General features: G+C 34.2%; 2 protein-coding genes across 3 annotated transcripts in view; both read right to left on the reverse strand.

Moving 5' to 3' along the window:
- Positions 1-22495, reverse strand: part of LOC120424512 (proteoglycan Cow) — a 320210-nt gene that overhangs the window by 156217 nt on the left and 141498 nt on the right. The window lies entirely within an intron of this gene.
- LOC120424513 (uncharacterized) lies at positions 353-1916 on the reverse strand. Of its 2 annotated transcripts, XM_039588668.2 has the most exons (3): positions 1716-1916; positions 524-1647; positions 353-460 (listed from the first exon to the last, which is right to left on the reverse strand). In XM_039588668.2, exons 1-2 carry the CDS (start codon positions 1857-1859, stop codon positions 556-558), a joined length of 1236 nt encoding a protein of 411 aa, XP_039444602.1. In that variant the 5' UTR covers positions 1860-1916; the 3' UTR covers positions 353-460; positions 524-555. The 2 variants fall into 2 exon arrangements, with proteins under 2 accessions (XP_039444602.1, XP_039444601.1); XM_039588667.2 differs by lacking the exon at positions 353-460 and having other exon boundaries at positions 467-1647; positions 1716-1915.

Raw genomic sequence — 22495 nt, forward strand, 5'->3', positions numbered from 1 at the left:
GAAAATGAATTGATTATAAAAATGTCAACGCAGTGCACGCGATTCAATAAATAAATTTAAAAAATGGGAATTAACCTGAATTATAACAAATATTGAACAATAAATAAGTTCATAAATTATATAAAATATTTTGATAACTCCGACTCCAGCTCCAACTCCGGGTCAATCAGAAATCTACGACTCCGGCTCCAACTCCGACTCCAGCTCATAAAATTTAGCCGACTCCGACTCCGACTCCGACTCCAGCTATTCGAGTTTTGACGACTCCGACTCCGACTCCGACTCCAGGTCCCCAAAAAGACCCGACTCCACCGACTCCGGCTCCGACTCCGACTCCGACTCCACAGCCCTGAATTTTATTATGTCATTTGAGTTTTTTTTTATGGCTGGACGCGTGACGGAACTTTATGCTGTGGAGCAGTGCTGCCAGAGTTGAATTTCGTCGTAAAATTAAGTAAAGCTGGAATAACAGGATTATCAAATGTATTTTTCGTTCTAAAAGATTATTGATTCAATCCATTACAATTTTGAACAACGGTACACTCTTGAAAACAATTAAAGATCTTCACGATTCCCAAGTTCTTCTTTAGCAACTTGTTCAGCTAAACTTTGCTCTTCATCTTCCATGGTAAGCATTTTATCCCTTACGGAAAAGTAGTTTGCCATCAGCAGAGGAATGTTGGTGTCCGTGGTCAGCGCCATCACAGTGAAAGGTTTATCGAAGTTTACAGCCAAAGTTGCTTGTTGAGAAACTTTAGCCGAATTGTCTTCGACAAACTGGAACATACAGTGCATAAGGAATCCCTGAATGGGATGCTTTTCCTTCTTGTCGAGTTCCAACCTGATTGAAGGAGAGCTGAACATTGACGAAAGCACGTGGAAATTGTTCTGGAGAAACGCGTTTTCCTCAGAGTTGAACTCAATTTCAATTTGAGGAACCGAAATTGTCACATATTGCTGCTTGTTTCGTAGACTTTTAGCAATTTCATTAAGAGTGTCTTCTCCAACCGTTTTATTGATGAAGGTAACCATCGAATTTGGAAGAATTAGCCACAATTTCAGACCTGAATCGCTAGGTAGCTGTTCCAGGACTTGAATTCCCAACTTGTCAATTTTGGCGTAACGAGCTTCGAGTGTTCCCTCCAAATGCTTGACCTGTTCTCCAAGAAATGCCTTTGAAGTAGTTGAAAGTGCCAATGGAAGCTTCCAGCGAACTGCCATCACTTCCAAGATAAGTGAAACTGTTTTGTCATCAAAGTTGAAGTTGTGCACAAAGGGATGCTTGTTTGGAACTCCCAAGCTCGTCATCCAACTGTTGATCTTTTGCTGAAATTCTGCCTTCCGACTAAAGTTAATCAGTGAAGATGTGAAGAACTTTTTATCCTGCAACTCCTTTGTAACACCTTTGATTCTCGAATCGACGAACAATTGCGTTCCAAAAACAGAATTTCCCCCACTTTGCTCAAGATACAGCCTAATTTTGGCCTCAAACTTGTCCATCGTCCCATCCTCGGCGCCCTCCGGAATGCCCAGCAGGGTGTGAAGGTCCGTTTTGGCCGAAGCATCCGACACTTTGTACAGCAGCACCAGCGCGTACAGATCTAGCAGCGGAGATATGGCGTTGTTTTGTCCTTCGACGAGACGGTGCTGAAAAATGCTCGAAAGAAGTGGTGAGTTCCAAGAAGAAATTGAGATATTTCAATTGCTTCCTTTACTTTGTAAAATTTCACCAGGTATTTGGTGAGCGATTTGTCTATGTCGACGACCACTTTCTTTTTTTCGAGAATTTGTTGGGAATCGCTGAGAAGTGCCAGGTAAAATGATAAAAGTGTGATGAATAGTGTTTGTTTCACAATCATTTTGAAACGCTCTGCCAACTGGTTGGGTTGAAACTGACAAATGGTGAAACTGAAGCAGTGATAACTGAACAACAAATACATAACTTAAGTTTGTATTATCACAGGTGGATTGTACATTTCTTAAACGTGTGCCAGTTATGTGTTTTCTGCAACTGATCAAGCTTACATAATACTGCACAAATGTGGAATATTTAATTTAATATATGATAATGAGAAAAACCTAAAAATGATATGATCAACTCCAGAAGACGTTGTCTCCTTACTGATTGTAATCAATGTGCTGAATGCATGAAATTTTCCAAATTTGGTGCAGGCTTCCTCCATTTAAAACAACTTCAATCTTAATTTGTCTAAATTCGTTAAACTGTTTGCATTCCACTTCTCAGCACGTCTCCCGATAATGGGGTTTTCACAAAAAAGCCCAAAGCAAAATTATTTGGAGGTGTAGGTGTCAAACAGACGTCTGAAGTCCCCTTCCCCCCACAAACCTCCCAGAAAGCTGTTTGTCCAAAATTTGCATGTCGAACGTGTAGCCAAAATCTTGTTTGTCTGAGCCTTCATCCATCGCTTCCATCTGTCCCAGTTCCAGGAAGGAAAAACCAATAGATCTTGCCAGGGGAAAAAGTGAAAAATAATCTTGAGAAATCGAAACGTACGATTTTCTGGGCCACACCAAACCGATCGTTTATCTATCACCGACTATTCATTCCATCTTGCATTCAGTTTTTATCCCCCTCCTTCTCAAATATTCTCAAACAAGCTTGAAAACGAAATACAAATAGAATATTAAAAACGCTTCATTTGCATTTTTACCTTTCTGTCAGCTGAGCCACCTCCAACGAACCTTTTCCAAGCTGGACCTTTCATTCCGCCCCATGCTGGCTCATGTCGAGAGAAAGTGGAAAAGCCTATCCAATTTTCAAATACACCGACATAAACTAGGAATCAACACGTAGTCCAACAACCAACCCCCCCCCCCCTCACCCCCTCTGTTAGGGAATAAAAGTCCAAAGAGCCAAGCAAATATTCACAACCTTCATTTTGTCCTGCTTAAATGTTGTTTGTGCAATCCCATTCTCCCACCCCTCACGCCCTTACACGATATCCTTGAACCACTCTTTTTTCCAACCCTGCTTCTGCTTTTCCTTTGGTCAGGTGTTTTACTTGTGCGGTAGGATTTTATTTCCTTCTCATTTGCTTTCGAAAAGGCTACCACGGTGGAAATTACTGGCTCAGGCACGTACTGCTAGACTAAGTGCACAGTGGGAGTTTTGGCCAATAAAAATAAACATTGTTTTGCGAATATTATGGTTTCTAAAACTACTTATTTTCAGAAGTTTTGAAAACTAAATAGTTTTTTTTTGAAAACCAATAAAAAGTTTCATTAGGCGATACGACCCCTTCCATTTTTGAACATGCGAAAAAAGAGGTGTTTTTAAAAAAAATTGCAGCCTGAAACGGTGATGAGATGGAAATGGAATAAAACGTATTTTTATCGAAAAAAAAAAACACCAAAAATGTTTTAAAAACTCTGCCATTTTCCATTAATTGAATATAAAATTTTTAAGAACATGCCATTTTAAGGAAAATTTAGTGTTCTTTTTGAATCTACATTGACCCAGAAGGGTCATTTTTTCATATAGAACAAAAATTTTCATTTTAAAATTTCGTGTTTTTTCTAACTTTTTTTGATGTGTAATTTTTTGATGTATAAACATGAGGGGTTTCCTTGTAACCATCACGAGTTTTTGAGACTTTACAAAAAAAAGTTTTGAAAAAGTTGGTCGTCGTTGATCATGGCCGTTCATGGTCACTCGCGATAGACACGGACCACGATACAAAAAGAAACGCAAAAAGTAACTTTTTCAAAACTTTTTTTCGTAAAATCGCGATAACTCGTGATGTTTATAAGCAAACCCCCTCTACAACTTTGTAGAACATGGTTAAACTCTAAAAATATAACCCTGCAAAGTTAGAAAAAACACGAAATTTTAAAATGAAAAATTTTGTTCTAAATGAAAAAATGACACTGCTGGGTCAATGAAGATTCAACGAGTACATTAAGTTTCCCTTAAAATCACAGGTTTCAAAAAAAATTACAGTCGAGTGACGGAAAAAAGCAGAGTTTTTAAAACTTTTTTAGTGTTTTTTCGATCAAAAATACGTTTTTTTTCGGAATTCTGAGTGCTCCATCAAATCGGGCGTACAATTTCACATAAAAGTCCATTTCACACCAAATTTCTATCTCATCAAACAAATTATTGAAAAACACCTCTTTTTTCGCATGTTCAAAAATGGAAGGGGTAGTACCGCCCCTCCTTCGCGAGATATCAAAAAACTGACCTCGGATTCGTGATCAGGGACAAAAGTTCGAAGAGGGGTCGGGGCTACTTTTCTCGATTTCGTGTGAGTTGGTAGAGAACAAACATAAAGCACCTTACGTCTCCATAAATATTAAGTCTTCCTAACAACTTTTGATGGAGACACATGGTGCTTCAAATTATTTCAACATGATCTAATACCTTGAACCTTTAAAAGGTGATGGGTGTCAGTCGAACATTTTAAAATTTTCTTGAAAATTACGTGTTTGTAAAGTTGTGGTTCACAGGAAAAAATAGAAAAATTTCGTTCGCCGTACAAAATAATCTGGTTAAATTTTTTGTTGGTTCTAGAATTAATAAATATTTGTTAAATTGATGGGCCACAGCACTCTATATTTCTTGAAGTCATGGCTAGCTTTTTCACTTCTTTCTTAGGCCATCGTAAATTTTATTTCAGGTTTTTATCCCCCTTCTTTCAAAAATCCTTGTAGGGGGAGAGGGGGTAATAAGCACCCCCGGGGCAAAATGCACCCCCTGCTTTTCTCGGTATTTGGAAGAATTTTCTGGGAAAAAATCAAAGAAATTGGAAGCTTAATATTGCTAAACCATAATTGAAAAATTTGAGCTTCGTAGTATAAAATCAGCTTAAGTTATTTTCAAAACATTGAAATGTTGTGTTTTCATCTAATTTTCATTGAACTTTCATTATGATTTTTGGACAATATAAAAAGCATTTATTGATATTGTAAGTGTTGAGGTATCTAGTTTTTGCCATAATCTTCATTATTCTGTAGATAGATGAGTCCAAAAACATCAAAAAATGCATTTTTAATTAAATTTTCTACAAAAAGCGTAGTCGGGGCAAAATGCACCGCTGTGAAGCTCCTTTGTAAAAACAGCGGTGTCATCTAGTGGTGACTAGTGGAAACTGCTTTTAGTCGGTGCATTTTGCCCCATGTTGTGGTGCATTTTGCCCCATTGTTGTAGTGCATTTTGCCCCAATATTGCGGTGCATATTGCCCCGCATGGTTGTTTGAAATGAATCAGAAATGTTTTTAGAAATTTGATATTTTCGAACAATTTTGAGGATTTTAAAGACTTTTTTCACATGGATGACGAAGAATAATAGTTGGTTTAGAACATCGAACAAAATTCTTCCACAGTAATGCTGTAATGGTTGAGAAATCACAGTTTTCCCTTAGGGGGTGCATATTACCCCCTCTCCCCCTATTGTCTTTTACAATTGATCATTAATTGTTTTAAACACATTATATAACGCTTATTTTTGTATTTTTAAGCAAACAGGGCACTTGCTTTTGCAAGATTTAGGGCCACGGATCGAAAAAAGAAAAATTTAAGACTTAAGGGATTTTTTTTGTAAAATTGGACGCCCCATTTGTTGGCGTACTCACAACTTCTTAAAACGTATTTTTCATCGAAAAAAAAACTAGTTACAAAAATTCTTCCAGTTTTCGTTACTAAAGTGTAAAATTTTTGAAACATGTAATATTATGAGAAATTTAATGTCCTGTTCGAATCTGCAATAACACAGAAGGGTATTATTTCATTTAAAACAAAAGACTCATTTTAAGATTTCGTGTTTTTTGTAACTCTGCATGTTTTTTTTACTAGTTTAAAAATAAATTTAACCGTTCATTATCGAATGTAGATCGTTTTCAATAGGATTCCGTATAAAAATTATAAATTAATTGATTAAAACTGTCAAATTCATATTGAGATATCGAAAAACATGGAGATATTTTCAAGAAATGTAATTGAAAGTATGTACTTTCAGATGCTTTTTTGATTTTGCGCCAAACTGTGCCATTTTGAAAACATAATAACTTGAAAATAGGCTCAAAATCACTTAAAAAAAGTTTTAACTCCTCAAAATAGGCACAAAAAGTTTTTATGTCTTTGGCAAAAATTGTTATTTTATGTTATAAAAATAAAACATAAACGTGTTATAAACTCTTCAGAGCATAGTAGGATGCTAAAATGCTTACCTTTCAACAAAAAAGTGTGTTTTTTATATCAAGAGCTAGAAACTTGACACCTTCGACAAACTTTCATGAATTTTTATCCTCTAAAACTTTGTCCAAGACACCACGTCATCCAACAAAGTTTATGGATTTTGATTGACACTTCTAAAAGGCTATCACCTTGTGATGGCCCTTGTTAACACTCAAACGCTCGGGTAGTCATTTGACCCCCTTTTTTTTTCTTTAAACTTCATAACTTTTGGTAAAACTGTCCAATTTGGATGCTTCAGATTGCAAAAGATCCAGATTTGTTTATATTTTTAACTGGGGACAAATATGGTCCACTTTTACCGGATTCCGTTGGGGCAACTCGTTCCAAGACTTCATTTGGCTAGGGCGTCAAATAAAGGAGTTAACAATTTGTTCCACTTAATTTTGCCATTCCGAACATTGATCAAAAAAAAAAACTATATTTATGATCTCGAAAACATTTTGTTTTTCAGAGAATTACAAAATTCTTATATTGAAAAATAAAAAAATTAACAGAATCAAAGAAATGTGCCAACTGAACAACATTATGAACCTTTCATTTTTAGTTACATAAAAGAAATTCAAAGTGTCGAGCTATGTTTTTAAACTTGCAAGCAACCAGTGTCATAACATGCTTAAGACATGATACTCCATTGGCAAAATATTGAAATTACATGAAAATATGTTTCCAGCATGTTTCATGTCTGCTTCTGAGCAAAGTTGCAAAAAGTGATCCGGTTTAGTTTTGATTTGATTCATATGCAATAAAATTTTAAAGTTTTGTGTAAGCAATTGCTGCCGTTTTGTTAATTAAATAATCGAAGTCGTAATAAAAAAAATCTTTCCAATATCTTTTGGGATAATTTTTAAGGGTGTAAAAACAAAACTTAATCTTATCTAATCTAATCAAACACAAACGCAGCCAGTCCAATGAAAGCATGCTGTAAAACCAAAATTTAAAACGAAAAAAATTAAGGTGTTTTAAGAATTGTTTTGGAATAATGACTAGTTAACAGATGAATTGAAATGAATTGAATCTAAGATATAATCGTCAATCAATATTAAACATACATTTTTTGAAATTGCAGGAATGTTATAAAAGAAAATTAAGTTTAATTGCCTAATTTGTTCAATGTAGACCTTTTGCATTAACCCTTTCAGAACTGATTTATAAAACCATTTAAAATATTTTATTAAAGTCAGGCCTGAAAATGTTAAAAATAAATTTTGAAGCGATTTAGACAACATTTATCAATTTAAGAAATTTTGAGAGTACATGAAGAATATCAGAGATTTTTTTCATTAATTTGTTTTTACAAAGGTTATTATAAAATAATGAGCTTACTGTTAGTTTAATATAAAATCATCTTCAAATTTGAAAAAATAACATTTTTTGAAAATGAAATTATAATTAAAAACAAATTCAAAAAAAGCACGTAACTTTTTCAAAAGTTTGTTTTAAAATGTTGATAAAATAGATTCCTAGTCCCTACAAATTGACACATTTTGAACCAGTTTTACTTCAAGCCTCTCACTTGAATGACTTTCGGGGTAGCTACCCCTAAAAAAAAAGTCCAGATGTACGTTTTGCTTTTACTTCCTTGAAGTAGTAGGTAACGGAAAAGGGTCTACAACTATCATCCCTTTCGAATACTCCGTTAAGAGCAAACCAACACAACCCAACATTATCCCTTAATTCCTGCAGGGTTCTGTTCAGAACTGTGCTGCGGTTTGTTTGTTTGTGATTGCTCCCCAAGAGCGTGAGGGTAAATAAAAACATGGTGAAACAACCAAGGGTTAGCAACAACACAGTCAAAGAAAACCTTTAAAGAAACATGGCAGCTCAATTTCTGGCCAAATGAAAAAGAAGGTTACAACTTGAACGGGGGGAAAAATGGTAGCAGATTCCGACCCCGGCAGTCTAATGAAGAAATCAAATATTAATGATGTCATTCAGCGTTCGTTGGTAGACTCGGGGAAGAAACGGACTTCCGTAAACATTTCTGGGATGGATGATTCAGGATGGCCTGAAGGTATTCAAATTGGTTGTATAAAAAAATGAAAGAAAGAAAAAAGAATTTATGAACTTACTATTTAGAATTTTTTGCATTACTTAATAGTATTTCATTTTTGGTACGTACCTGAAAAAGAAAAATAGAAAAAAAAATAATCAGAATTTGCAATTTAGAGAAGATTAAAGTAGAGTAGAGTAGAGTAGAGTAGAGTAGAGTAGAGTAGAGTAGAGTAGAGTAGAGTAGAGTAGAGTAGAGTAGAGTAGAGTAGAGTAGAGTAGAGTAGAGTAGAGTAGAGTAGAGTAGAGTAGAGTAGAGTAGAGTAGAGTAGAGTAGAGTAGAGTAGAGTAGAGTAGAGTAGAGTAGAGTAGAGTAGAGTAGAGTAGAGTAGAGTAGAGATCAGATAATCAGTTTAGATCAGGTGTGATGATATCAGATCAGGTTTATTGCATATGTTTTTAAAAAAAAAACCATCAAAAGCAACTAAAGTGTCGCAAACTGTTCCTTTTTTCCCGTTTCGCAATGAAATTGAACAAAGTTTGCAATTTTCCAAATTGGCTGACGAGATGAAACTTTTACCCTCTCCGCACTCCACGGCTAGTGGCCAATCGAGGGCGCCCAAACTTTCCATTCATTCCAAAGCCAGCAGCCCCGACTGCGATGAATGTCTGCAACTGACCTGATTCCGGATCGCCTCCTAGAAGGAATCTTAACCAAGACAACTTTTCCATCTCCTGGTCTAATCACGGAGCAAAAGGAAAACTTGAAAGTCGGCAAATAATAGCAAAAAAAAGTACAAACATAAAAAAGTACGAGAAATGGAACTGTTCGCTACTTTCAGAAAACCGCAATAATTTACCGGCTTTTGGGACGCCAAGTTGAAAGCAGCTTTGCCAGAATTGAAAAATAATCTCATTCCATCTTCGCTCACATGTAGGTTGGGTGGCGGCAAAACCTGACGAAGTTTTGCCATCGTTCACGCAGACAGAGCCATCTACCGTTCGCTAGTGGCACCTAGATGGCTCCACCAGTCGGCGAGGAGAATTTTTGCGTCTATTGGAAACTTTTGCCATATTTTTCAAAAACCGGCACACACATTTTCGCGTTCAGAAAAATGGAAACGACACGTGTGATGCCAAGGGAGAGAGAAAAAAAAACCTCATCCTTAGATTTATAAGCGCATTTTTTAAATATTTACACTCACTTTACGCTTCCTCACGATGCTGCTAGCATCTGGACGACGGTGAACCCTACTGTTTACTCCCGGAGGTAGACTACCGGCTGTGATCCGGTCATCCTCAAGAGCAGTGGAAAAATGGTGAAAACTCATTTCGTACCACACACTCACCCAGCATGGTTTTGCAGGTTCCGTTGGTTCCGTTTTGCCAAGTTTGCCAATCTACCAGACGATGATGGTCTTAAATTGAAAATTCTTTCCGGATTAGTCTCGTGCACTTTCAGCTTGCAGCGGCGAGGTAGGACCTTGGGAGGAATCTAATCCTTTAGTTATGGTCGAACGATTTTTCAAGTGTTTGTTTTAAATTGAACCGTAATCGCTCGGCTTATTCGTTGTTTGGATTTATTATCTTTCTTGTCTTTCTTGTCTTTTTTGCCTTTCTTGTCTTTCTTGTCTTTCTTGTCTTTCTTGTCTTTCTTGTCTTTCTTGTCTTTCTTGTCTTTCTTGTCTTTCTTGTCTTTCTTGTCTTTCTTGTCTTTCTTGTCTTTCTTGTCTTTCTTGTCTTTCTTGTCTTTCTTGTCTTTCTTGTCTTTCTTGTCTTTCTTGTCTTTCTTGTCTTTCTTGTCTTTCTTGTCTTTCTTGTCTTTCTTGTCTTTCTTGTCTTTCTTGTCTTTCTTGTCTTTCTTGTCTATTTTGTCTTTCTTGTCTTTCTTGTCTTTCTTGTCTATTTTGTTTTTCTTGTCTTTCTTGTCTTTCTTGTCTTTCTTGTCTTTCTTGTCTTTCTTGTCTTTCTTGTCTTTCTTGTCTTTCTTGTCTTTTTTGTCTTTCTTGTCTTTCTTGTCTTTCTTGTCTTTCTTGTCTTTCTTGTCTTTCTTGTCTTTCTTGTCTTTCTTGTCTTTCTTGTCTTTCTTGTCTTTCTTGTCTTTCTTGTCTTTCTTGTCTTTCTTGTCTTTCTTGTCTTTCTTGTCTTTCTTGTCTTTCTTGTCTTTCTTGTCTTTCTTGTCTTTCTTGTATTTCTTGTCTTCCTTGTCATTCTTGTTTGTTTTGTTTGGCTAATAGAAATTAAATTTGAAGTTTTGGCGTACCCCTTCTTTTTTTTTCTCAAAAATTCAGGCCACCTTCTTTGATTGAATCTTTTAAAATAACTTTAAATCATCTTTGAGATCTTATTTAAGTTTTTCGACCTAAACCAAGGCATCGAAACAATAAATCTTGATTCGATTATCCGAAATGACATTTCCAAGAATTCGGGATAATCAAGTTTGGCCTGTATTGCTTAAAATTAGCAATTTTCAGTGAAACGAAAATGAAGCACAATGGAAAATATTTAGAAAAAAAAACGTTAAATTTGTTATTACAAATCAAACGGAAAATTTTGCTGCATGGCTTTTTTTAAAGATTGTTTGATACCAAAAATCGGAAAACACTTAAAAGTTTAGATAAACTATGTTCATGAATTCATTTATATATTATTAAATTGTATTACTGTTATGTTGTGCTAAGCTGTTTGTATTTGTATTCATTTGTCAACCCCCCCCCCCCCCCCCAAATCAAAATCGGTTCAAAAATCAGGGGAGACAAATATTTTTTTTGCAAGAACCCCAAATTTTAATGGACTTCATCATTCCGGTACGAGAATCGAACTCACGACCTCTGGATTGGAAATCCAGCATGCGATTTGTCGAAACCCATCCCCTACCGTTCAGTATTCCCAGTGAGCATATATACTCTTTGAAGGGATCTGACTTTAATCTAAGTTTGAATCAATTTAAAATGCATTTCCGTTCGTTTAGAATTATTTCTAGCATGTTTTTATTTGTTCAAAAATCTTTTGAAAAAAGTTTTTTTTGCTATTTTTTTTTTGTTTTTGTCATATCTTATTTTTTTTGTAAACTAATGATTGCACAACAACTGAACTAGAGTAAATGTATTTAAAAACACTTTTTTGATTCAAATGTTGAGACTATGACTTGATATTTCAATTTTTTTATTTTTTTGCCCCCACTCCCCTCGACCTCGGCCAGAGCCAGACCTCGAGGGACAGAATCTTTGAAAAATATTTGCATCAGCCTATTTATGCATGAAATTTAATAATTCTTCCTTTCCATTATCTTTTTCAGAAGCATGTGATAATAATTTTGAGTCATATTAATTTTTATGTTTTTAAGTTTTAGTTTTTAAGTTTTTAAGTTTTTAAGTTTTTAAGTTTTTAAGTTTTTAAGTTTTTAAGTTTTTAAGTTTTTAAGTTTTTAAGTTTTTAATTTTTTAAGTTTTTAAGTTTTTAAGTTTTTAAGTTTTTAAGTTTTTAAGTTTTTAAGTTTTTAAGTTTTTAAGTTTTTAAGTTTTTAAGTTTTTAAGTTTTTAAGTTTTTAAGTTTTTAAGTTTTTAAGTTTTTAAGTTTTTAAGTTTTTAAGTTTTTAAGTTTTTAAGTTTTTAAGTTTTTAAGTTTTTAAGTTTTTAAGTTTTTAAGTTTTCAAGTTTTTAAGTTTTTAAGTTTTAAATTTTTAAAGTTTTAAAGTTTTAAAGTTTTAAGTTTTTAAGTTTTTAAGTTTTTAAGTTTTGAAGTTTTGAAGTTTTGAAGTTTTGAAGTTTTGAAGTTTTTAAGTTTTTAAGATTTTAGGTTTTTAAGTTTTTAAGTTTTTAAGTTTTTAAGTTTTTAAGTTTTTAAGTTTTTAAGTTTTTAAGTTTTTAAGTTTTTAAGTTTTTGAGTTTTTAAGTTTTTAAATTTTTAAATTTTTAAATTTTTAAGCTTTTATGTTTTTAAGTTTTTAATTTTTTAAGTTTTTAAGGTTTTTATGTTTTTAAGTTTTTAAGTTTTTGAGTTTTTAAGTTTTTATGTTTTTTAAGTTTTTAAGTTTTTAAGTTTTTAAGTTTTTAAGTTTTTAGGTTTTTAAGTTTTAAAGCTTATTAAGTTTTTAAGCTTATTAGGTTTTTTAAGTTTTGAAGTGCTTAGGTTTTTTTTTAATTTTTAAGTTTTAAAGCTCTTTTGTGTTTTTTAAATCTCAATTTATTTTCAGTTGTTCAGTTTTCTTTTTTTTTATTTTAATGTTTAAGGGTCATTTTTTTATAAGATTGTTTGATTTTTATTTTAGAATATTTATTTTATTTTATTTTTTTTTTCAGTTTCCAGATATTTATAGTTTTTATGAAAGAAGTAAGAAGTAAGAAGTAAGAAGTAAGAAGTAAGAAGTAAGAAGTAAGAAGTAAGAAGTAAGAAGTAAGAAGTAAGAAGTAAGAAGTAAGAAGTAAGAAGTAAGAAGTAAGAAGTAAGAAGTAAGAAGTAAGAAGTAAGAATTAAGAAGTAAGAAGTAAGAAGTAAGAAGTAAGAAGTAAGAAGTAAGAAGTAAGAAGTAAGAAGTAAGAAGTAAGAAGTAAGAAGTAAGAAGTAAGAAGTAAGAAGTAAGAAGTAAGAAGTAAGAAGTAAGAAGTAAGAAGTAAGAAGTAAGAAGTAAGAAGTAAGAAGTAAGAAGTAAGAAGTAAGAAGTAAGAAGTAAGAAGTAAGAAGTAAGAAGTAAGAAGTAAGAAGTAAGAAGTAAGAAGTAAGAAGTAAGAAGTAAGAAGTAAGAAGTAAGAAGTAAGAAGTAAGAAGTAAGAAGTATGAAGTATGAAGTAAGAAGTAAGAAGTAAGAAGTAAGAAGTAAGAAGTATGAAGTAAGAAGTAAGAAGTAAGAAGTAAGAAGTAAGAAGTAAGAAGTAAGAAGTAAGAAGTAAGAAGTAAGAAGTAAGAAGTAAGAAGTAAGAAGTAAGAAGTAAGAAGTAAGAAGTAAGAAGTAAGAAGTAAGAAGTAAGAAGTAAGAAGTAAGAAGTAAGAAGTAAGAAGTAAGAAGTAAGAAGTAAGAAGTAAGAAGTAAGAAGTAAGAAGTAAGAAGTAAGAAGTAAGAAGTAAGAAGTAAGAAGTAAGAAGTAAGAAGTAAGAAGTAAGAAGTAAGAAGTAAGAAGTAAGAAGTAAGAAGTAAGAAGTAAGAAGTAAGAAGTAAGAAGTAAGAAGTAAGAAGTAAGAAGTAAGAAGTAAGAAGTAAGAAGTAAGAAGTAAGAAGTAAGAAGTAAGAAGTAAGAAGTAAGAAGTATGAAGTAAGAAGTAAGAAGTAAGAAGTAAGAAGTAAGAAGTAAGAAGTAAGAAGTAAGAAGTAAGAAGTAAGAAGTAAGAAGTAAGAAGTAAGAAGTAAGAAGTAAGAAGTAAGAAGTAAGAAGTAAGAAGTAAGAAGTAAGAAGTAAGAAGTAAGAAGTAAGAAGTAAGAAGTAAGAAGTAAGAAGTAAGAAGTAAGAAGTAAGAAGTAAGAAGTAAGAAGTAAGAAGTAAGAAGTAAGAAGTAAGAAGTAAGAAGTAAGAAGTAAGAAGTAAGAAGTAAGAAGTAAGAAGTAAGAAGTAAGAAGTAAGAAGTAAGAAGTAAGAAGTAAGAAGTAAGAAGTAAGAAGTAAGAAGTAAGAAGTAAGAAGTAAGAAGTAAGAAGTAGGCAGTATGCATTTGAAAATTACGGAATTTCAATCGAATCTCTTACTATTTCTAGCTTTTCAGCAAATATAATTTCCTTCACATGTCAAACCTTCTCCACCGTTTAACCCTCCTTCATTCAACAACTTTGTTTACATCATCATTCTCATTTTTCCACCCCATTATGCTGGATCACAAACACATTCATTGGAATCATCCCTTTTGTATACGTTCACTTTGATGAGTAGCAGAATACAAATAAAAATGTGCAAAGGATGCAAAAGCTCACCCTTTTTTCCTTTCAGCTAAATGCCAGAGGCCAATTGTCATCGTCAAGCAGCTTGTGTGACCGCCAACCGCACACTTACACGTGGTTTTTGTGGAGGCGGAAATGAGGGTGAATAAAAATGTGGGATTTGTGGTGACATGCAATGAGCTCTGAATGTTGAAAATTCTTTTGAATAGAATTTTTTGAACTTATTTAATATGAAATAATGAAATTTATCATATAATGTTTATCAAATTCACCACGATGGCTACGTAGTCTTAAGTAATTCTGCAAAATAAATTTTTATTCTACCAATTGTACTCGTAACTGAAACGAATGTGCATGACTTCGTCGAAATAAAATTAAATTCAGAACATTAATTTCACTCATGATTGTGTTGCCATTCACATTGTCATCACACGACCACGTGTGAACTTTCGAGTACGCTCGCCACCTGTCGTTCAGCTTTTGCAGTCAGTTGGAACCAATTTCGTCAACCGTCAAGAGTGCTTTCAATTTAGATTTTTTTTGGGGGTCACAAACAGATGGACGAAAATAGTGTGAATTGAATTAAAATCGAATTGCGTTATAAACTTATCTTTTTTTTTAAACATATTTTAAACGTCAAAATCCACCAAATTTAATCATCTGTCTATCCTCAATCAAACATAAAATTAGCAATTTTTTCACAAAACTCCCTTATCAAGAGCCGTCATCGATCATTTCCCAGCAACACCTTCCGATTCTCCTTAATCGTCTGCCCCAGTCTTAGCTTGCGGAGATAATTCAATATGGTGGCTCAAAGATGGCGGCGGGAGGTGGGACTCACCCTCGGGGACATTCTTTTTGTTGCTGTGTGTGACACAGTCACGGAGAGAACAATGGAGTTCGCACACACACACGCACATGAAATATGTATCCAAAGATCACACGTCAGAGCGATAAAATTATACAGCCAACGCGATAAATCGAGCGGAAATGTCTTTTCGGCGGAAGCGAAGAAGATGGAGAGGGGAGGGGAGGAACGATTTGGCCGCAGGATGATCCGGATTTTTTTTTTGCTGTTTGAGTCGTGCCATCTTCATCTTTCGGGACGGAGACTTGTTTTTTTTTTATCTTTTGGGTAAGTTTAACTCTACTTTACTTTTGGAGAAAGGGTTGATGGGGTGAAACTAGATTCAATGATAAACTGAACAAGAAAACTAAAATGGTTGATTTAATTTGAAAATTTTGCCTTATTTTGGCTTTGAATTTTCATGTGTAGATTGTAATAGAATTTGAGGTTTAAAATTACCAAACAAAACTAAGCTTTTCGTTAGGTTTCTAAAAAGTTTACACACTCTAAGATATTATTTCGGATGCCATTCTCAGAATGCTGTTCAGTTGAAAATTGCTGAAATTACACTACTCACTCACTCACTTATTCATTCACTCTCACCCGCTCACTCACTCCACAGACCAAGAGACGTAAATCATTGAACAAATCAGGGCTGTGGAGTCGGAGCTGGCGTCGGGTCTTTTTTGGGACCTGGAGTCGGAGTCGGAGTCGGAGCCGATAATTTTTGATAACCCGGAGTCGGAGTCGGTTTCATCTTAAATTCAACAAAAAATATAACTTGTTTTATTTTTTATTATTTGTAATAATGCAGGTTAAGTCACAATACTTCGTATATTTTTTTTAAGTTGCATGCACTGCGTTGCCATTTTTTCATTTTTTTTAAAGAGTTTTTTTTTAAATTTTGTACCCTTTTCAATTCAAATTTGACCAAATTTAATCCATTTCTTTCTGAAAAAGTACACATACAGTCATCTTTTACCCCGTTAGCGAATTTCTTGGAGGTTTTAATTAAATCATTTTTCAGGAAAAAAGTTAAGAGGTACATAAAAAGATTAAAAATAATAATCACTGTTTTTTTTTAAATCGGAAACAAAATCCCTAACTGTATAACTCATCCATCAAATAATCAACGATTACAACAATCTATTACGCATGCGCGTTTTGTTTATAACTAAGTGAAAAAAAAGTGTTACGTTTAAAATATTTGAAACTGAAAAAATATCGAAAAAATTGCAACTAGATTTGAAATAATCATTGAATATGTTAAATATATCGATTATATTAATGTTTACTATTTCTCTACTAAAATCTGAAAGTGTCGATCCTTAGGCAAACTATTTTCATATCGTTGCAAATTATCGTTGAACCAATCTCAAGATTTCAGTACCGAAAAGGACATTATCGGATTTTCATTTATTTTTCAAATATTATTCAACCGGTAAAAATTTTCTCATAATGTTTATGTCCCACGCCAATATGACGGAAGGTGGTTATCATTGCAAATCAATGTACCTAAAACAAATCTTCTTGTAAAGGTGGCTTAAGGCTAATTCATCCCATTCAGTGGCTTATATGAACAAATATAAACCACTCATTAACCGATCCGTGGTGGCCGATACGGCAAAGGCGCAGTTCAATATGCCGAAGGTCGCGGGCTCGAGTCTCAGTGTCGCCTTTTTTTTTTGAAGGGTTAACTTTTTGGAAAATGAGCCCACGAGTAAAGTACTCTCGGTAATTTCGGGATTTATCCTCTCCGTCCGTTCACAGTCCCATTTTACTACCGAACCATGCTCTTTATCCTCTCGTATACCGATGCCCAGTTCTGGGTATATCTTTATACAGCAATTCCCCACGAAAACAGCATGGAAAAAAACAAAAGTGCTCGGATCGGACTCAAAATTTTTCTGGGGGTTCCCTGGCCGAAATAATTAATTAGAATTTTTGAAGTTATCGCAGTTTTAGTAAAAAAAAGTTGATTTTTTGCCAATTTCGTCATTTTCCGGTTTTTGCGCGCCGCGCTTCAAAAAACACGGATTTTATTTTTTAAAAATCATATCTCGGAATCCTGTTAATGAACTCCTCCCATTTTTTAGTATGTCCGGGGAATCCAATAAAAATATTTTCAGACATAGGCTCTTTGGTCCAGACACCGCCAAAGCGGCATTTTATAGTTTCATACGCCTTTTTCATATGTTAGGCTAGATTTTTGAAACTTCTTACTATTTTTCTTTGAAAGGCCAACTTATCACCTTTCATTTGCGTATGAGACAATTGAAATCGGTCAAGATGGCGATCAGTTATGATTTTTCGAAAAAAGTGGTTTTTGCGAAAATCGACGAAAATGACCATTTTTCAGACCACCCTAACACGCCGTAGGTCACCCTAATGGCCAAACAAAAAAAAAATACGGGTCTAATTATTTCGGCCAGGGAACCCCCAGAAAAAATTTGAGCCCGATCTGAGCACTTTTGTTTTTTTCCATGCTGTTTTCGTGGGGAATTGCTGTATATACATATATATAAATCCAAATTTACTTACAAACTTGTTCCTCTAAAAATGCCTTCAAAACTGGAATATTTTTTTTTGATTTCTGTTTTAATAACGTATAAAACTTTTAACCGTTTTTCGTTTTGTGATTTGAACTTATTTTCCTTGAGAAAAAATGACACTTAGAGAATATTTAAATAATCATTTTTATCAATGTTTTCAAAATAATAGTTAACTAACTTTTGAAATATTTAAAAATATGTGGAGTCGGAGCCAACAATTTGTTGAAAGCTGGAGTCGGAGTCAGCTAAAGTTGGTAGGCCGGAGTTGGAGTCGGAGTTGGAGTCGGAATCGGCTAAACTCAGAAAGCCGGAGTCGAAGTCGGAGTCGGAGTCGCTTGAAATATGACCCAACTCCGCAGCCTTGGAACAAATTAATAAAAAAATGTTTTATTGCAGTTTCAAGAAACTTAGTGTTTCTCTACGACTTCACAGATTTTTCTTTGTATTTTTTTGATTTAGTCTTATTTTGCATCATTAGTTTTATCATACAAGTCTCCGTACAACTTTGGGGACTATGTAAATGTGTGAAATTTTGTGTTTCGAGACGGGGTTTGCTGATCGATTTGGTGTCTTCGGCAAAGTTGTAGGTTATGATTGGGACTTTTTCGGGAAATAAAGGTACACAGAAAGAAAAATGTTTTTCATTTATTATTAAACTTTTCATGACTAAAAGTTAAATTCCCAAAAATATTTTTCGATTGTTTTATGTTCTAGGGAACTAAAAAACACATCTTTTAAGCCAAAGTGCGTGATGGTGCAAAATCTGGTTTAGGAGTTATGAATTTTTGAGAAAAATAGTGTTTTATTGAAAATATTGAAAGTTTAGACAACAATATTTTAAAAAATAATGTTTTGAAGCAAAATTGATTCGGTATACATTTTCGGTTATTTTTAGGTTTTTTGAGTTAAGAAAAGTATTCTTAGAAGAATAGCAACTCTTGAAAAAAAAAAAATTTTTTTTTTCCTAAAATTTTCTCTCTGAAACATTTAAAATCGGGCAATAACTTCCTGATATACAGTCTCACACAGAATTCGAATCAATGAAAATGAATTTCTCTAAGTGTTACCTAAAAAAGCTTTAATTTTTAACTGACGATATTTAAAAAAAAAAAACTGATCTTTTCAATAAAATTATTAACAAAATAGTAATTTGGTCTAGAATATGAAATAAGGATAATTACCTACTTTTAGACCTTTTCAAATGTAATGCTTGATTTTAAAATTTAAAATTATTTTTGAGTACGCGTGTTGAATTCAAAATGGCCATGGTAAGTTCTTAGTCATTCAAAGTTACCGTTTAATTGCTGATTGATGAATGAATGATGAAAGAGATTTAAAATTTGGGAAAATCTGAAGAGACCCCCTGACTCGATTCTTTAGGCAATAATAAGTAACTGTGCCAATTTTGAGCCAAATCGGGTCGCTTTTTATCGTTGAAGTTTATATGGGGAAAATCGCTAATATGTATGGGAAAAAACATCGCTTCAGGATTTTGGCAGCAGGTGGCACAGGTCTCGCCCAAAATTGTCCAAGTGTGAGATTCTTGTAGCAAATTCAATTTCCTACAACTTTCTCCAAGGCTGCAACAAGATCCGAGTTGATCCTGATGAGTTATTAGCAATGCAATGAAAAGAAATCGGCTTATATACTTGAAAGTATACAAGGGGTATAAAAGAAGATTATATAACAAGCGTAAGCGTGATTGCCTCTCACCCAGTCGGCCTGGGTTCGATCCCAGACGGTCCCGGTGGCATTTTTCGAGACGAGATTTGTCTGATCACGCCTTCCGTCGGAAGGGAAGTAAATGTTGGTCCCGAAAAAAAACGAAACTATTGGCACTACGCCCCCCGGGGCATGGCCTTCCTCTAACGTGGGATTTCTGCTCCAGCGCCTCTGACGAGACAGGAGAAACCGGGACCGACGTTTTACTTCACCATCCGATAGAAGCTCAGTGGATAAGGCGGGAATCGAACCCGCGTCTCATAGCATCATCGGGATCGGCAGCCGAAGCCGCTACCCCTGCGCCACGGTCCCGGACTAACCTAAAAAAAAGGTTAGGTCGTTAGCTCAGTCCAGGTGTAGGAGTCGTCTCCCTGGGTCCTGCCTCGGTGGAGTCGCTGGTAGGCACTTGGACTAACAATCCAAAGGTCGTCAGTTCGAATCCCGGGGTGGATGGAAGCTAAGGTGTAAAAAGAGGTTTGCAATTGCCTCAACAATCAAGCCTTCGGACACCTAGCTTCGAGTAGGAATCTCGCAATCGAGAACGCCAAGGCAATGCTGTAGAGCGAATAATTTGATTTTTTTTTTGATAACAAAATACTTTTTACTAAAAAAAAAATCATCAAAAATCAGGATCAAATCGGATCGTTTTGCACCCTTGGACAAAGTTGTTGGAAATTAAATTTCCTACAAGAATCTGGCCGAAAATACTGAAATGATGTTTTTCTGCATACATCTTTGCGATTTTCCCCATATAAACTTCATCGATAAAAAGCGACCCCTAACCTTAACCGATTTGGCTCAAAATTTGCACAGATACTTATTTTTGCCCAAGGATCGAATCAAAGGGTATCCCTGATGTACAGTATGTAAAAAAAGTATTTACACCCCTTGGGCACTATGCACATTTTGTGATGAAACATGTAAACAATTTAATGTTGACATAAACCTAGTACTACGTTTTGTTCAGAAACTCATGCCGAACATTTTGCCGCAAAAAGCTCATGAAAAGATGTTTTCTATAAAAAGTTATATAACAAATACTATTACAAAAATAAAAAAGGTGCAAAAAAAGTTTGTACACCTTTCGAAAAATTAACATAAATAAAGTTTTTGTTGACAAATCACCATGCATCCAGTCTCCCAACTGCAAATAGGCATCCTTGACTGATTAAAAAAAAAATTTGGATTGAATATAAAGTTTACTAATTACTAAGTATAAAAGTTTATATAACTCTGGAAATTCTATATAAAACTTATCTAAACTTAATTTTGCATACTTTCAATTTAACTAAATGTTAATATATTACCATAGAATTGCTCAATAAACATTCTGGAGTGGGTATAACACCGTTTTGGGGGTCTTTGTATCGCAAGAATAGATTTTTCGTTGGAATTTCGTACCAACCCGGAATTACGTCGTCGGAAAATCCGCCGCCATCCAAACCGGTCCACAATTAACAAGTCAACCTATGTGGCATCGGAAAGGGCATAAAATTTCCGATCTTTTGATACCCATACATCTAGGTTTTCTATAAAACCCACGTTTTTAAATACCTGGGCAAAAAGTAAGTTTGATCCACGAGAGCAAAAATTACGAAAGCGCATACATTTTTGGCAGGTTGCTCAAACGAAACCATAACAACGTTTTTGCCTAGGTATTTAAAAACGTGGGTTTTATAGAAAACCTAGATGTCTGGGTATCAAAAGATCGGAAATTTTATGCCCTTTCCGATGCCATACAGGTTAACTTGTGAATTGTGGACCGGTTCGGATGCCGGCGGATTTTCCGACGACGTAATTCCGGGTTGGTACGAAATTCCAACGAAAAATCTATTCTAGCGATACAAAGACCCCCAAAACGGTGTTATTCCCACTCCAGAATGTTTATTTAGCAATTCTATGGTAATATATTAACATTTAGTTAAATTGAAAGTATGCAAAATTAAGTTTAGATAAGTTTTATATAGAATTTCCAGAGTTATATAAACTTTTATACTTAGTAATTAGTAAACTTTATATTCAATCCAAATTATTTTTTTAATCAGTCAAGGATGCCTATTTGGATTTGGGAGACTGGATTCATGGTGATTTGTCAACTAATAACTTAATTTATGTTAATTTTTCGAAAGGTGTACAAACTTTTTTTGCACCTTTTTTATTTTTGTAATAGTATTTGTTATATAACTTTTTATAGAAAACATCTTTTCATGAGCTTTTTGCAGCAAAATGTTCGGCATGAGTTTCTGAACAAAACGTAGTACTAGGTTTATGTCAACATTAAATTGTTTACATGTTTCATCACAAAATGTGCATAGTGCCCAAGGGGTGTAAATACTTTTTTTACATACTGTATATTTTTTTATTGTCACCCTACTCATCACTCACTTACTAACACAAGGGTAATTCTCTACCAACTCACACGAAATCGGGAAAAGTTGCCCCGACCCCTCTTTGATTTGCGTGAAACTTTGTCCTAAGGGGTAACTTTTGTCCCTGATCACGAATCCGAGGTCCGTTTTTGATATCTCGTGACGGAGGGGCGGTACGACCCCTTCCATTTTTGAACATGCGAAAAAAGAGGTGTTTTTCAATAATTTGCAGCCTGAAACGGTGATGAGATAGAAATTTGGTGTCAAAGGGACTTTTATGTAAAATTAGACGCCCGATCTGATGGCGTACTCACAATTCCGAAAAAACGTATTTTTCATGGATAAAAGCACTAAAAAAGTTTTAAAAATTCTCCCATTTACCGTTACTCCACAGTAAAAAATGTTGGAACATGTCATTTTATGGGAAATTTAATGTACTTTTTGAATCTACATTGACCCAGAAGGGTCATTTTTTCATCTAGAACAAAATTTTTCATTTTAAAATTTAGTGTTTTTTCTAACTTTGCAGGGTTATTTTTTAGATTATAACAATGTTCTACAAAGTTGTAGAGCAGACAATTACAAAAATTTTGATATATAAACATAAGGGGTTTGCTCATAAACATCACGAGTTATTGCGATTTTACGAAAAAAAGTTTTGAAAAAGTTGCTTTTTGCGTTTCTCTGTGTTTCGTCGTCCGTGTCTGTCGCGGGTGACGATGAACGGCCATGATCGAAGACGACCAACATTTTCAAAACTTTTTTTCGTAAAATCGCAATAACTCGTGATGTTTATGAGCAAACCCCTTATGTTTATATATCAAAATTTTTGTAATTGTCTGCTCTACAACTTTGTAGACCATTGTTATAATCTAAAAAATAACCCTGCAAAGTTAGAAAAAAACAGAAAAACCGTGTTGGGGTGGTCCAAAAAATA

The sequence above is a fragment of the Culex pipiens genome, chromosome 1 (assembly GCF_016801865.2).
Source record: "Culex pipiens pallens isolate TS chromosome 1, TS_CPP_V2, whole genome shotgun sequence".
In the NCBI taxonomy this organism is placed as follows: domain Eukaryota; kingdom Metazoa; phylum Arthropoda; class Insecta; order Diptera; family Culicidae; genus Culex; species Culex pipiens.